Source organism: Bombina bombina, chromosome 2 (genome assembly GCF_027579735.1).
Source record: "Bombina bombina isolate aBomBom1 chromosome 2, aBomBom1.pri, whole genome shotgun sequence".
NCBI classification, from domain to species: domain Eukaryota; kingdom Metazoa; phylum Chordata; class Amphibia; order Anura; family Bombinatoridae; genus Bombina; species Bombina bombina.
The window spans coordinates 1,187,403,328-1,187,419,822 of NC_069500.1; the positions used below are offsets into that span (position 1 = coordinate 1,187,403,328).

The 16,495-nt window shown below is 37.3% G+C and overlaps 1 protein-coding gene and 1 long non-coding RNA gene across 3 annotated transcripts in view; one reads left to right on the top strand and one right to left on the bottom strand.

The window, feature by feature from the left end:
* SORBS2 (sorbin and SH3 domain containing 2) overlaps window positions 1-16,495 on the bottom strand; it is a 551,268-nt gene that overhangs the window by 110,027 nt on the left and 424,746 nt on the right. The window contains exons 9-10 of one of the 2 annotated variants that reach the window (XM_053703891.1): window positions 14,575-14,658; window positions 5,260-5,316 (exon numbers count right to left, since the gene is read on the bottom strand). The exons of the other annotated variant lie outside the window; for it this stretch is intronic. Of the exons in view, the coding sequence (XP_053559866.1) occupies window positions 5,260-5,316; window positions 14,575-14,658 (141 nt within the window). The remainder of the gene's footprint in view (window positions 1-5,259; window positions 5,317-14,574; window positions 14,659-16,495) is intronic. 2 annotated transcript variants of the gene reach the window in all.
* LOC128650165 (uncharacterized) overlaps window positions 1-16,495 on the top strand; it is a 232,235-nt gene that overhangs the window by 63,103 nt on the left and 152,637 nt on the right. The window lies entirely within an intron of this gene.

Here is a 16,495-nt window from a genome sequence, read left to right on the forward strand (position 1 = left end):
TGATTCTTGGTCAAAGAGGTTTCTCTGACTCTGTGATTAATACTATGTTACAGGCTCGTAAATCTGTATCTAGAGAGAAATATTATAGAGTCTGGAAGACTTATATTTCTTGGTGTCTTTCTCATCATTTTTCTTGGCATTCTTTTAGAATACCGAGAATTTTACAGTTTCTTCAGGATGGTTTAGATAAGGGTTTGTCCGCAAGTTCCTTGAAAGGACAAATTTCTGCTCTTTCTGTTCTTTTTCACAGAAAGATTGCTATTCTTCCTGATATTCATTGTTTTGTACAAGCTTTGGTTCATATAAAACCTGTCATTAAGTCAATTTCTCCTCCTTGGAGTTTGAATTTGGTTCTGGGGGCTCTTCAAGCTCCTCCATTTGAACCTATGCATTCATTGGACATTAAATTACTTTCTTGGAAAGTTTTGTTCCTTTTGGCCATCTCTTCTGCCAGAAGAGTCTCTGAATTATCTGCTCTTTCTTGTGAGTCTCCTTTTCTGATTTTTCATCAGGATAAGGCGGTGCTGCGAACTTCTTTTGAATTTTTACCTAAAGTTGTGAATTCCAACAACATTAGTAGAGAAATTGTGGTTCCTTCATTATGTCCTAATCCTAAGAATTCTAAGGAGAAATCGTTGCATTCTTTGGATGTTGTTAGAGCTTTGAAATATTATGTTGAAGCTACTAAATCTTTCCGAAAGACTTCTAGTCTATTTGTTATCTTTTCCGGTTCTAGAAAAGGCCAGAAAGCTTCTGCCATTTCTTTGGCATCTTGGTTGACATCTTTAATTCATCTTGCCTATGTTGAGTCGGGTAAAACTCCGCCTCAGAGGATTACAGCTCATTCTACTAGGTCAGTTTCTACTTCCTGGGCGTTTAGGAATGAAGCTTCGGTTGATCAGATTTGCAAAGCAGCAACTTGGTCCTCTTTGCATACTTTTACTAAATTCTACCATTTTGATGTATTTTCTTCTTCTGAAGCAGTTTTTGGTAGAAAAGTACTTCAGGCAGCGGTTTCAGTTTGAATCTTCTGCTTATGTTTTTCATTAAACTTTATTTTGGGTGTGGATTATTTTCAGCAGGAATTGGCTGTCTTTATTTTATCCCTCCCTCTCTAGTGACTCTTGTGTGGAAAGATCCACATCTTGGGTAATCATTATCCCATACGTCACTAGCTCATGGACTCTTGCTAATTACATGAAAGAAAACATAATTTATATAAGAACTTACCTGATAAATTCATTTCTTTCATATTAGCAAGAGTCCATGAGGCCCGCCCTTTTTTTGTGGTGGTTATGATTTTGTATAAAGCACAATTATTCCAATTCCTTATTTTATATGCTTTCGCACTTTTTTATCACCCCACTTCTTGGCTATTCGTTAAACTGAATTGTGGGTGTGGTGAGGGGTGTATTTATAGGCATTTTGAGGTTTGGGAAACTTTGCCCCTCCTGGTAGGAATGTATATCCCATACGTCACTAGCTCATGGACTCTTGCTAATATGAAAGAAATGAATTTATCAGGTAAGTTCTTACATAAATTATGTTTTTTCCACTGCCCCCAGAGAGACTGGAGTACTACTAGCAAAATGCAGCAGCCTGACCCTGCAACATTCTACACAGTGATTGTTTTATTGCAGGATCTTATTTATATCTGTCATTAAAGGGACAGTGTACTCCAAAATTGTTAGTGTTTAAAAAGATAGAAAATCCCTTTATTGCCCATTCCCCAAATTGTGCACAACCAACACAGTTATATTAATATACTTTCTACCTCTGTGATTACCTTGTATCTAAGCCTTTGCAGACTGCCCCCCTTATCTCAGGGCTATTTACAGACTTGTATTTTAGACAATTAATGCTGGTTAATGCATAATTCCACAGGAGTGAGCACAATGCTATCTATATGGCAGACTTTAACTAGCCCTGCCTGGCTGAGAAAAGCTCTAAAAATGCATAGGATAAGAGGTGACCTACAGTGGCTTAGAAACAGGCAGAAATTTAGAGGTTTAAAGGTTATAAAGTATATGAATATAACAATGTTGGTTGTGCAAAGCTGGGGAATGGGTAGTAAAGGCATTATCTCTCTTCTTAAACAATACAAATGTTGGTGCAGACTGTTCCTTTAAATGGCCACAATAAAGGAGATAAGAAGAACAACACTAAATGCTTTTCAATGTGTATGTCACTGGGCTGTAAAACAATGCAAATATTGCTAACAAAAGGTTGCTTAAAATATTTTAAAACATTTGGGGCCAGATTACGAGTGGAGCACTAACAGTAACGCGTAAGCAATAAGGGCTTTATTGCGGGTGTTTGCACTTGTATTGTTTACTGCTTGTATAACAATTTGAAAGTGAATGAGATCGCTTGAGCACAGTCGCAATTTACACTAGAATGATTAGCGCGTTCTCAAAGCTCTGGTTGACTGTTTTGCAAAACTAAAAAGTTGCACAAAACACATGAAAAATACATTACAAAGTACAGCTACACTCATAATAACACCATCTAATAAAATTATTCAAACAAAATATTGCACACAAAAAAAGGCAGGCACAGCGCTTTAACATAAAGATGCATACATATACATGTCTAATGATGTATATGTATATATAAATATATATATATATATATATAAATATATATATATATATATATATATATATATATATATATATATATATATATATATATATATATATATATATATATATATATATATATATATATAAAGAAAGCAATAGGTCCAGCACAAATCAACAGTTCAGGAATAGTTAGCAGAGTGCACGGTAGCCAGAGGGTCCTGCTCACCTCCAATATATAAATCCAAAAGGAAAAAAAGTAGATGGCTCCAGCACTGTTTTTTAAAAAATGAAATAACCTTTATTAAGGTGACATAATGAACGGGTAACGCAGACCTTTAATCATGCATGATTAAGGGTCTGCGTTACCCGAAACGTCGCTGTCTGTTCATTATGTCACCTTAATAAAGGTTATTTCATTTTTAAAAAAACAGTGCTGGAGCCATCTACTTTTTTCCTTTTGGATTTATATATATATATATATATATATATATATATATATATACATATACAGGTGGCCCTCGGTTTACACCAATTCAATTTGCGCCGTTTCAGAATAACAACCTTTTTTTTCAGTCATGTGACTGCTATTGAAAAGCATTGAAAAGCAGTGCACTAATTAAAATAGCCAGTAGGTGGAGCTGTCCGCTTGTGTTGCAGCAAAGTTATGCAAGCTTAGCAGATCTGAAATTAATCTGTGTACACAGAACAGACATTAGCTATCGACCAGCTTTCAAAGCAGCAAGATCTAGCAGCCACTTCCCTATTATCTTCCTGTCCAGCTGCTTGAGGTGAGGGTGCCTAACTGCTTAATCAGTCCAGATTGAAATGCATAGAATAGGTGCAGACCCAATATTATCTAACATGCTAACAATGCAGAGAACTGTTTGCAGAAAAATGCAAGTAAAAAAATGTTTTTGTTCATTAAACTTAGTTTGATGATACAGTCTGTTGTGTGATTATTTTATTAGGTTTATAATGCTGTTTAGCATTTAAACTCTTCATTTCGAAGCTTTAAAAATAATATATTAGGTGTAACTTGTGTGCATTGGAGCCCTTTGCAATCAAGTAGATAAAAACATGTAAAAGCATATTTATGCAATATTCATATTTAATAAAAGTGTTATACTGTGTATTTACTGTAAATATTTCACATTCCAATGTTCTTTACATAGCAGAATATATATTGTAGAAATATTTATTAATAAATAGAACATATTCTTCTATGTGAAGAACATTGTAATGTGAATTATTCATATTTTCATTTCGGGTTAGCGCACATGAAAATATGCGATCGAGTTTCCTTGCATGTTGGTTGTTAGATTTTTTTTTAGCCACCAATCAGCAAGCACAACCCAAGTGCTGAACCAGAAATGGGCTGGCTCTTTAGCTTAGATTCCTGCTTTTTTTAATGAAGATAGTAAGAGAACAAAGAAAAATTGATAATAGAGCATGCAATTTTAAGAAACTTTCTAATTTACAACTATCTGAACCATGAAAGAAAATATTTGGGCTTAGTGTCCCTTTTTAAAGTCTCTTTACAGTGGGGTGTGAATACTTAGGACATTTTGAGGTAAAATATCTTTATTTTTTACATATACATGTTAACGTGATATTTTCTAGTCAGCTTTGTACAGCTATGCTGCATCACTTTCATGTGCTTCAACATTTGGGTATCATGTCCCTTTAACCCACTAGACACCAAGTTTAGAGAAATAAAATGGGCAAAATAGCTATCACCCTTACTACCAGAAATAAACCAACACACGCTTGAGACAACTCATTAAAAATACTATATATATACTGGCTTTGTCTTCAATGATATTAAAGGGACAGTCTACACCAGAATATTTATTGCTTTAAAAGATAGATAATCCCTTTATTACCCATTCTCTAATTTTGCATAACCAACACAGTTATAATAATACACGTTTTGCCTCTGTGATTATCTTGTATCTAAGCCTCTGCAAACTGCCCCTTATTTCAGTTCTTTTGACAGATTTGCATTTTAGCCAATCAGTGCTGGCTCCTAGGAACTCCACGTGCGTGAGCACAGTGTTATCTATAGGAAACACATGAACTAACACCCTCTAGCGGTGAAAACTGTAAAAATGCCCTGAGCTAAGAGACGGCCTTCAAGGGCTTAGAAATTAGCATATGAACTTTCTAGATTTAGCTTTCAACTAAGAATACCAAAAGAACAAAGCAAAATTGGTGATAGAAGTAAATTGGAAACTTGTTTAAAATTACATGCCCTATCTTTAAAGTTAAAGTTTTTTTTCTTCTCTTCCTACAAATAAAGAAAATTTAGGAAAATTTATATTTTCTCATCTAGAGAATGGATTTATTTAAATGTTATCACGTTATCATGTAGATTTTATTATATGAGCGTTTCTTTTGCTGAACATATAAATAACTGAAGCATGCAAGTAAACAATGGTGCAGATGTATGAATTAGAAACCAACATTGCAAAGTTTGGACAAAACACACTAAATATGAAGACTTACAAAAAAACACATGAATGAATTTACATGACATAAAATGAGTTTTGCTGTTAGATTTAATGCTGAAGCTTTGACTTAAGAACAAGGACGTATTAATAGCACTGAATATTGTGCGTACTCCTTATATTGTGTGCACTCAGGACATGCAAACAAAGAATAAGAATGGATTTACCTCAGATGTTACACCAGGGGAACTCGCCTGAACATAATCCAATAGTTTTTTAGGAGGCTGGTGGCAGACATAGAACAAAAATGTAGAGGTGAGGAGATGAAATGAAGGATAATCGGAACAGTAAAACACAAAATGACAGATGGAGCATGGAAAATGTTAATATAGTGATGGCAGCTGCAGAAACTCAAAAAGTGATAGAAAAGGCAACTAATGGAAACGAAAACAAAGTGTTAGTGAAATTAGCAAGTGACATATGAAATGTCTACAAGCAAAGTGAACCAAACAAAATAGCACACACTAGAGGTGCTAGTGTAAAAGTCGTCAATCGAAAAGCAAAGTACAGCATTCACGCAAATGATAATGGGTCTAAAATGATACAATTATCTATAGTAATCGGTTTAGTGAGCTTAAACATCATATACACTGAACCTTAGACATGTAAAGACACAGAACAGTAGACTGGATTCAGTACATTTCCAAAAGACTCTTCTGTGAGAAAAAAAATTCAGTTCCTAAGTTATCAAATGGCAACAATTCACTAACGTGTGATGCAGTGAATAATGATGATATTAGAGTGTTTTCTAACTACAGATATCTTTTTCATTTTTTTTGTAAGTGAACCTGATTAATGTGGGTAAATCTAAAAAGGTACATTTGGATAAGAGCAAATAGCGGAACCTGGTCTAATTCTGATATATCTCCATGTATGAAATATAAATGAGAAAACAATCACCTGATGCCAAAAAATCTAACTAAATCTGCTATTAAGGAAGATTATTTTAATGTCTTACACACAACATGCCTCAAACCCACCCTCTGTCATGTTATATTTAGCAATAATGACTAAACATAATATTATTTATCAAATGCATGAAACAAACGTGCCAATTTAATTTATCAGAGATTTTTTTTATTAACTTAAACTTACAATTATAGAAATACAGTTTTAGCTCATGTTTTAAACTAGAGCTAATAAAGGCTAAATTAAAGACTAGCATTAATTGGCAAATGGTATTCTTGTAGCACAAAACATACAATAAAGTAGTCCTTAAATTAAATAGAACATTCCATTAAATAAAAAAAAGCTACATTCTACTGTATCCTTGTGTATGCATTATGATGGTGAGACATTTACATGGTTAATTATGCTATGTTACACGCATGCTACCAAAAGTATAAATACAAACATTCATGTGATATGTAATGGTTTTAAATATATTTAATAGCAATTACAATAAATACCTAATTACTGGCTCCTCCATGTCATTCACTCATTATATATTACAGTCAGACTGAGGCCAGGAGCAGGTTATAGCTAACAGCTAAGTAGTGTTACTATATGGCTACATTATTAATATTAACATATTTAAAACTGTCCTAATTAATTAGTTTTGTTTGAAAGATAGGGGGAATCATTAGAATCTCATACCACATTCCCTGGCAACAAACAATCCTTTATACCTGCATCTACCAATACATTAAAGGGTAGTGTTTACATGCACCAATCACAGTGAGCAAACATGCAACATAAACCACTGCAAATAAATCATAAGCATCACACTGTGCACTGTGATAGCACAACTGGCCAAATGGTCCTGATTTGTAACATAAAACAATATAGTATCATATATATATATATATATATATATATATATATATATATATATATATATATATTATATAGGTACATACATACATAGGTAGTATGCATTTTATTGCCAATTACAGATGCACCGTCCTTAGTTTCAAATGTAAAGATGAAATAAAATACAGACACTTGGATAATGTTAGGCACCATTATTATTTTGCTGTTAAATTGAATAAGTAGAATGACTGTCATATTTACCAATGGCCAGGAGGCTGATCAAACTGATAGCTGATAGATAAATGTGCAAACTATATATTTTACATCTCTGTCGATCGATACACACACACTTTTTAAGTCTAGGAATTTTAAACAGTGAAGTCCTACATTTAACATTCCATTACTTTTGAACATTCTGAAAGGCAAGATGAAGGACTATGAATACTTTTCAAGATTGGTTGCAATAATGGTTTATGTTGCCAAGGAAACCATATATGGAAAAAAAAAACAGAATTTATGCTTACCTGATAAATTACTTTCTCCAACGGTGTGTCCGGTCCACGGCGTCATCCTTACTTGTGGGAATATCTCTTCCCCAACAGGAAATGGCAAAGAGTCCCAGCAAAGCTGGCCATATAGTCCCTCCTAGGCTCCGCCCACCCCAGTAATTCGACCGACGGACAGGAGGAAAAAATAGGAGAAACCATATGGTGTCGTGGTGACTGTAGTTAGAGAAAATAATTCATCGGACCTGATTAAAAAACCAGGGCGGGCCGTGGACCGGACACACCGTTGGAGAAAGTAATTTATCAGGTAAGCATAAATTCTGTTTTCTCCAACATTGGTGTGTCCGGTCCACGGCGTCATCCTTACTTGTGGGAACCAATACCAAAGCTTTAGGACACGGATGAAGGGAGGGAGCAAATCAGGTCACCTAAACGGAAGGCACCACGGCTTGTAAAACCTTTCTCCCAAAAATAGCCTCCGAAGAAGCAAAAGTATCAAATTTGTAAAATTTGGCAAAAGTGTGCAGTGAAGACCAAGTCGCTGCCTTACATATCTGATCAACAGAAGCTTCGTTCTTGAAGGCCCATGTGGAAGCTACAGCCCTAGTGGAGTGAGCTGTGATTCTTTCAGGAGGCTGCCGTCTGGCAGTCTCATAAGCCAATCGGATAATGCTTTTAAGCCAAAAGGAAAGAGAGGTAGAAGTCGCTTTTTGACCTCTCCTTTTACCAGAATAAACAACAAACAAGGAAGATGTTTGTCTGAAATCTTTAGTAGCCTCTAAATAGAATTTTAGAGCACGGACTACGTCCAAATTGTGTAACAAACGTTCCTTCTTTGAAACTGGATTCGGACACAAAGAAGGTACAACTGTCTCCTGGTTAATATTTTTGTTGGAAACAACCTTTGGTAGAAAACCAGGCTTAGTACGCAAAACAACCTTATCTGAATGGAACACCAGATAGGGTGGAGTACATTGTAGAGCAGATAGCTCAGAAACTCTTCTAGCAGAAGAAATAGCAACCAAAAACAAAACTTTCCAAGATAACAACTTAATATCTACGGAATGTAAAGGTTCAAACGGAACCCCTTGAAGAACTGAAAGAACTAGATTTAAACTCCAGGGAGGAGTCAAAGGTCTGTAAACAGGCTTGATCCGAACCAAAGCCTGAACAAATGCTTGAACATCTGGCACAACTGCCAGTCGTTTGTGTAGTAGGACAGATAAAGCAGAAATCTGTCCCTTTAGAGAACTTGCAGATAATCCTTTATCCAAACCTTCTTGTAGAAAGGAAAGAATCCTAGGAATCTTTATCTTATTCCATGGGAATCCCTTGGATTCACACCAGCAGATATATCTTTTCCATATTTTATGGTAAATCTTTCTAGTTACCGGTTTTCTGGCTTGAACCAGAGTATCTATCACGGAATCTGAAAACCCACGCTTTGATAGAATCAAGCGTTCAATCTCCAAGCCGTCAGCTGGAGGGAGACCAGATTTGAATGTTCGAATGGACCCTGAACAAGAAGGTCCTGTCTCAAAGGTAGCTTCCATGGTGGAACCGATGACATATTCACCAGGTCTGCATACCAAGTCCTGCATGGCCACACAGGAGCTATCAAGATCACCGAGGCCCTCTCCTGTTTGATCCTGGCTACCAGCCTGGGAATGAGAGGAAACGGTGGAAACACATAAGCTAGGTTGAAGGTCCAAGGTGCTACTAGTGCATCCACTAGAGTCGCCTTGGGATCCCTGGATCTGGACCCGTAGCAAGGAACCTTGAAGCTCTGACGAGACGCCATCAGATCCATATCTGGAATGCCCCATAGTTGCGTCAACTGAGCAAAGATCTCCGGGTGGAGTTCCCACTCCCCCGGATGGAATGTCTGACGACTCAAATAATCCGCTTCCCAGTTTTCCACACCTGGAATGTGGATCGCAGATAGGTGGCAGGAGTGATTCTCCGCCCATTGTATTATTTTGGTCACTTCTTTCATCGCCAGGGAACTCTTTGTTCCCCCCTGATGATTGAGATACGCAACAGTCGTCATGTTGTCTGATTGGAATCTTATGAATCTGGCCTTTGCTAGCTGAGGCCAAGCCCTGAGAGCATTGAATATCGCTCTTAGTTCCAGAATGTTTATCGGGAGAAGAGACTCTTCCCGAGACCACAGTCCCTGAGCTTTCAGGGATTCCCAGACCGCGCCCCAGCCCACTAGGCTGGCGTCGGTCGTGACGATGACCCACTCTGGACTGCGGAAGCTCATTCCCTGGGATAGGTGATCCTGGGTTAGCCAACAACGGAGTGAGTCTCTGGTCTTCTGATCTACTTGAATCACTGGAGACAAGTCTGTATAGTCCCCATTCCACTGTTTTAGCATGCACAGTTGTAATGGTCTTAGATGAATTCGCGCAAAAGGAACTATGTCCATTGCTGCAACCATCAATCCTACTACTTCCATGCACTGAGCTACGGAAGGACGAGGAATAGAATGAAGAACTTGACAAGCGTTTAGAAGTTTTGACTTTCTGACTTCTGTCAAGAAAATCCTAATTTCTAAGGAATCTATTATTGTTCCCAAGAAGGGAACTCTTGTCGACGGAGACAGGGAACTTTTTTCTATGTTCACCTTCCATCCGTGAGATCTGAGAAAGGCCAGAACGATGTCTGAGTGAGCCTTTGCCTTTGAAAGAGACGACGCTTGTACTAGAATGTCGTCCACTACTGCAATGCCCCTTGGTCTTAGAACCGCTAGAAGGGATCCGAGTACCTTTGTGAAAATCCTTGGAGCAGTGGCTAACCCGAATGGGAGGGCCACAAACTGGTAATGTTTGTCCAGAAAGGCGAACCTTAGGAACTGATGATGTTCTTTGTGGATAGGAATATGTAGATACGCATCCTTTAGATCCACAGTAGTCATAAATTGACCTTCCTGAATTGTGGGTAGAATCGTTCGAATGGTTTCCATCTTGAACGATGGTACTCTGAGAAATTTGTTTAGGATCTTTAGATCCAGGATTGGTCTTAAAGTTCCCTCTTTTTTGGGAACCACAAACAGATTTGAGTAAAATCCCATTCCTTGTTCCGCCGTTGGAACTGGGTGTATCACTCCCATCTTTAACAGGTCTTCTACACAATGTAAGAATGCCTGTCTCTTTATTTGGTTTGAGGATAAGTTAGACATGTGGAACCTTCCCCTTGGGGGTAGTTCCTTGAATTCCAGAAGATAACCCTGAGAAACTATTTCTAGCGTCCAGGGATCCTGAACATCTCTTGCCCAAGCCTGAGCAAAGAGAGAGAGTCTGCCCCCCACTAGATCCGGTCCCGGATCGGGGGCTACTCCTTCATGCTGTTTTGTTAGCAGCGGCAGGCTTCTTGGCCTGCTTACCCTTGTTCCAGCCTTGCATCGGTTTCCAGGCTGGTTTGGTCTGTGAGCTATTACCCTCTTGTTTAGAGGATGCTGAATTAGAGCCCGGTCCGTTCCTGAAATTACGAAAGGAATGAAAATTAGACTTATTCTTGGCTTTGAAAGGCCTATCTTGTGGGAGGGCGTGGCCCTTTCCCCCAGTGATGTCTGAGATAATCTCTTTCAATTCTGGCCCGAAGAGAGTTTTACCCTTGAAGGGGATATTAAGCAATTTTGTCTTGGATGATACATCCGCTGACCAAGACTTTAACCAAAGCGCTCTGCGCCACAATTGCGAACCCTGAATTTTTCGCCGCTAATCTAGCTATTTGCAAAGCGCCATCTAAAATAAAAAAGTTAGCCAACTTAAGTGCGTGAACTCTGTCCATAACCTCCTCATATGGAGTCTCTCTACTGAGCGACTTTTCTAGTTCCTCGAACCAGAACCACGCCGCTGTAGTGACAGGAACAATGCACAAAATGGGTTGAAGAAGGTAACCTTGCTGTATAAAAATCTTTTCAAGCAAACCCTCCAATTTTTTATCCATAGGATCTTTGAAAGCACAATTATCCTCTATAGGAATAGTAGTGCGCTTGTTTAGAGTAGAAACTGCCCCCTCGACCTTAGGGACTGTCTGCCATAAGTACTTTCTGGGGTCGACCATAGGAAATAATTTCTTAAATATAGGAGGGGGAACAAAAGGTATGCCGGGCTTCTCCCATTCCTTATTCACTATGTCCGCCACCCGCTTGGTTATAGGAAAAGCGTCGGGGTGCACCGGAACCTCTAGGAACTTGTCCATCTTGCATAATTTTTCTGGAATGACCAGGTTGTCACAATCATCCAGAGTAGATAACACCTCCTTAAGCAGTGCGCGGAGATGTTCTAATTTAAATTTAAATGTCACAACATCAGGTTCAGCCTGTTGGGAAATTTTTCCTGAATCTGAAATTTCCCCATCTGACAAAACCTCCCTCATGGCCCCTTCAGATTGGTGTGAGGGTATGACAGAACAATTATCATCAGCGCCCTCCTGCTCTTCAGTGTTTAAAACAGAGCAATCGCGCTTTCTCTGATATGCAGGCATTTTGGATAAAATATTTGCTATGGAGTTATCCATTACAGCCGTCAATTGTTGCATGGTAATAAGCATTGGCGCGCTAGAAGTACTAGGGGCCTCCTGCGTGGGCAAAACTGGTGTAGACACAGAAGGAGATGATGTAGAACCATGTCTACTCCCTTCATCTGATGAATCATCTTGGGCAACTTCATTATCTGTGACAGTACTGTCCTTACTTTGTTTGGACGCTTTAGCACAATTATCACATAATTTAGAAGGGGGAGACACATTGACTTTCATACATATAGAACATAGCTTATCTGAAGGCACAGACATGTTAAACAGGCTTAAACTTGTCAGTAAAACACAAAAACCGTTTTAAATCAAAACCGTTACTGTCTCTTTAAATTTTAAACAGAGCACACTTTATTACTGAATATGTGAAAAAATATGAAGGAATTGTGTCTTAAAGCATTAAAAGTATTGCACACCAACTTTCAGAGCTTTAACCCTTAAAATAACGAAACCGGAGCCGGTTACAGTTTTAACCCCTCTACAGTCCCAGCTACAGCCTTTGCTGCGACTCTACCAAACCCAGAGGGGAATACGATACCAAATGACGCCTTCTAGGAACTTTTCCAACTATTTTCACACATGCATCTGCATGTCTTGCTCTCAAAAACAAGTGTGCAGTTATGGCGCGAAAATGAGGCTCAGCCTACAACTGGGAAGGCCCTTCCTGACTGGAAAAGGTGTCTAACATAGTGCCTGACGTTAAAAAACGTTCCCCAAGTTTATAAATGTGAAATACCAGCATAAACATGTATAAAATGCCCAAATAAAGCAATCTATTTTGCCCATAAAAGTGTCTACCAGTTTTATAGCCCATATTAAGCCCTTTATTCTGCTTGAGACTAAGAAAATGGCTTACCGGTCCCCATGAGGGGAAATGACAGCCTTCCAGCATTACACAGTCTTGTTAGAAATATGGCTAGTCATACCTTAAGCAGAAAAGTCTGCTAACTGTTTCCCCCAACTGAAGTTACTTCATCTCAACAGTCCTATGTGGAAACATCAAAGGATTTTAGTTACTGTCTGCTAAAATCATCTTCCTCTCACAAACAGAATTCTTCATCTCTTTCTGTTTCAGAGTAAATAGTACATACCAGCACTATTTTAAAATAACAAACTCTTGATAGTAGAATAAAAAACTACAACTAAACACCACACTCTTAACCATCTCCGTGGAGATGTTGCCTGTGCAACGGCAAAGAGAATGACTGGGGTGGGCGGAGCTTAGGAGGGACTATATGGCCAGCTTTGCTGGGACTCTTTGCCATTTCCTGTTGGGGAAGAGATATTCCCACAAGTAAGGATGACGCCGTGGACCGGACACACCAATGTTGGAGAAATATCCTGTGAACCTCTAAATGTAAGCAAATGGAAGGTTTTCTATATGTGTTTATTTTAAGTTCATCAGATTAGCTTTGTATGGAAAGCTGTATCATACTAGACTGCCTTAGAGTCTATGACAATGTGAGATGTAAATCAATAGAACTAAAAGCAAAATATCAGTTATCTTTCTTATGAAGTGCCTTCTGCAAACTTGCATTATATTATAAAGTTACAGTCTGCTAAAGGGTATTTTTTAAATGTTGTATATTGTGAACATGTAACTGATAATATATATATATGTATGTGTGTGTATGTATGTATATATATATATAAATATATATATGTGTGTATGTATGTATATATATATAAATAAATATATGTGTGTATGTATGTATATATATATATATAAATATATAAATATATATATGTGTGTATGTATGTATATATATATATAAATATATGTGTGTATGTATGTATATATATATATAAATATATATACGTGTGTATGTATGTATGTATATATATATAAAATCACAGCTATAGTTGTTTATTTAGAGCTTAGTTATTTTGCGCAGCTGTATGCTACAATATATCACACAAATGTATATACTGAATAAGCGAGAGCTTTCATGCCCAGTTACTGTTATCCTACAGCTATGTCTCAGCTCCAGTATTCTGGACATACCAAAAAGGAATTAAAAAATATCTGAAATTTAAGTATAGATGGGTCACACAAATTGACTGACGCACAGTATCTTCATCTGATCTGAAGCAGAGGATAATTAAATTAAGCTGCGTCTAGGTGTCCCGTAAACTGTAAAATGTATGTTCCATACACAATGTGTAAGGGATCCAAAGTGAAGCATCACATATTAATATAGCTTCAAATTTGTCAACATAACTTTGCTGTTGGCACTGAATAGAAAGTTTGCCAATATATCTCATTAGCAAATATTGTTAACAATGCTGTCTGTCTATCCATACACATTTTGTGGGTAAATATTTCAGTTTTGAAAAATTTTGTACATTTTTTTTATTTTATTTTTAGAAATACTAAATATTGATTTAGAGCAAAACAATGGGGGCATATCAGACATAAAGGAGAAACCTATACTGTAAAAATTCCCTTTTCAGGTGGAGAATTTTGGATTTGAGCTATATTATGTATAAATGTCACTTCCCATTTTTATTTGGGATTTTCTCCAGATCATAATAGATAACTAAAAAGATTTACCCCCCAGCTTTAGATCACATATGTGGGAGTTAGTGAGTTGTACGTATTGTGTATTTACATGTCATAAGAGTTACACCAGCACATTTTCCTGCCAGCTATTTTAAGCATTAATACCTAACCTCACTTACCGGATGTCCAAATTCCAGCTCAGAAAAGAATTTATACCATGGTTCATTTTCTAAATCTATTTCATCTGGGTTTACACGATCAGTCTGGAGCGGAAGTGAAGGAGGAGGTAAGAAGATAAACTAAGGAAAAATAAAAATAACAGCGAACATGCAAAGAAAAAAAAGAAAAACAAAGGAGAAAAGGCAGAGAGGGGGAAAAGCAAGGAATAATGTTTTTCATACATACATTCAAACATCTCTTAACCCCATTAGTGACCACAGCACTTTTCAATTTTCTGACCATTTGGGACCAGGGCTATTTTTACATTTCTGCTGTGTTTATGTTTAGCTGTAATTTTCCTCTTACTCATTTACTGTACCCACACATATTATATACCGTTTTCTCGCCATTAAATTGACTTTCTAAAGATACCATTATTTTCATCATATCATATAATTTACTATAAAAAAATATATAAAATATGATGAAAACCCCCCACTTTTTCTAACTTTGACCCCCAAAATCTGTTACACATCTACAACCACCAAAAAACACCCCATGCTAAATAGTTTCTAAATTTTGTCTTGAGTTTAGAAATACCCAATGTTTACATGTTCTTTGCTTTTTTTGCAAGTTATAGGGCAATAAGTACAAGTAGCACTTTTTTTCCAAACTATTTGTTTTTTAAAATTAGCAATAGTTACATTTTAACACTGATATCTGTCAGGAATCCCTGAATAACCCTTCACATGTACATATTTTTTAAAAGAAGACAACCTAGGGTATTAAACTTGGGGTATTTTGACTCTTTTCATGCAACTATTTTACCACCAATCTATGCCAAAGTTTGGAAAAAATAAGTGGTGATTTTTTTTTACAAAATAGCAATTTAAGAATACATTTACTGAGAATGTTAAGGGTTACTACCAAATAACACCCCAATATGTGTTCAGCAACATCTCCTAAGTAAAGTGATACCACCCATGTATAGGTGTGTCGGGTTCTCACGGGGCTAAACGGCCTTATTTTTAGGGGGTGCTTTCCTGTTTTCCAAAATGGAATTTTCACATCTGTCATCAAGCACCCATATCCTATTTGGGACATTTCTGAAGCCGGCCAATGTAATTTACCCCATCAAACCATATATTTTGGTTAACATCCCCCTTAGTATTAGGGTATATAAAATACTGGTATTTTAACACTTTCCATGCACTAATTTAACCACCAGTCTTTGTCAAACTTTTGGGTAGTCATTATTTTGGCATGGATTCTCAGTTCCTGTTATGTGTTACTGACAAAAAAAACACCTAAATATGTGATCAACAACCTGTGTTCATCTCCTGAGTACAGTGATACCACCCATGAATAGGTTTGTCAGGTTTTCAGTGGGCTAAAAGGCCTTATTTTTAGGGGGAGCATTCCAGTTTTCCAACTTGGAGTTTTCACATCGGTCATCATGCACCCATGTCCTATTTGGGACATATGTGTTACTGCAACAAAACACCTCTATATATGTTTAACACCATCTCTTGGGTAGAGTGATACCACCCATGAATAGGTTTTCCAACTTGGAGTTTTCACATCGGTCATCATGCACCCATGTCCTATTTGGGACATATGTGTTACTGCAAAAAAACACCTCTATATATGTTTAACACCATCTCTTGGGTAGAGTGATACCACCCATGAATAGGTTTGTCGGGTTCTCAGGGGGCTAAATGGCCTTATTTTTAGGGGGTGCATTCCAGTTTTCCAATTTGGAATTTTCACATCCCATGCACCCATGTCCTATTTGGGACATTTTTTAAGCCGGCCAAACTATTGGGCAGTATTGTTTTGTGTTATTTTTCACACACATTGTTCTTTAGGTATGGATTTCCAGCTCCTGTTATGTGTTACTGCCAAAGAAGATCTCCTGAGTACAGTGACAGCACCTATGCA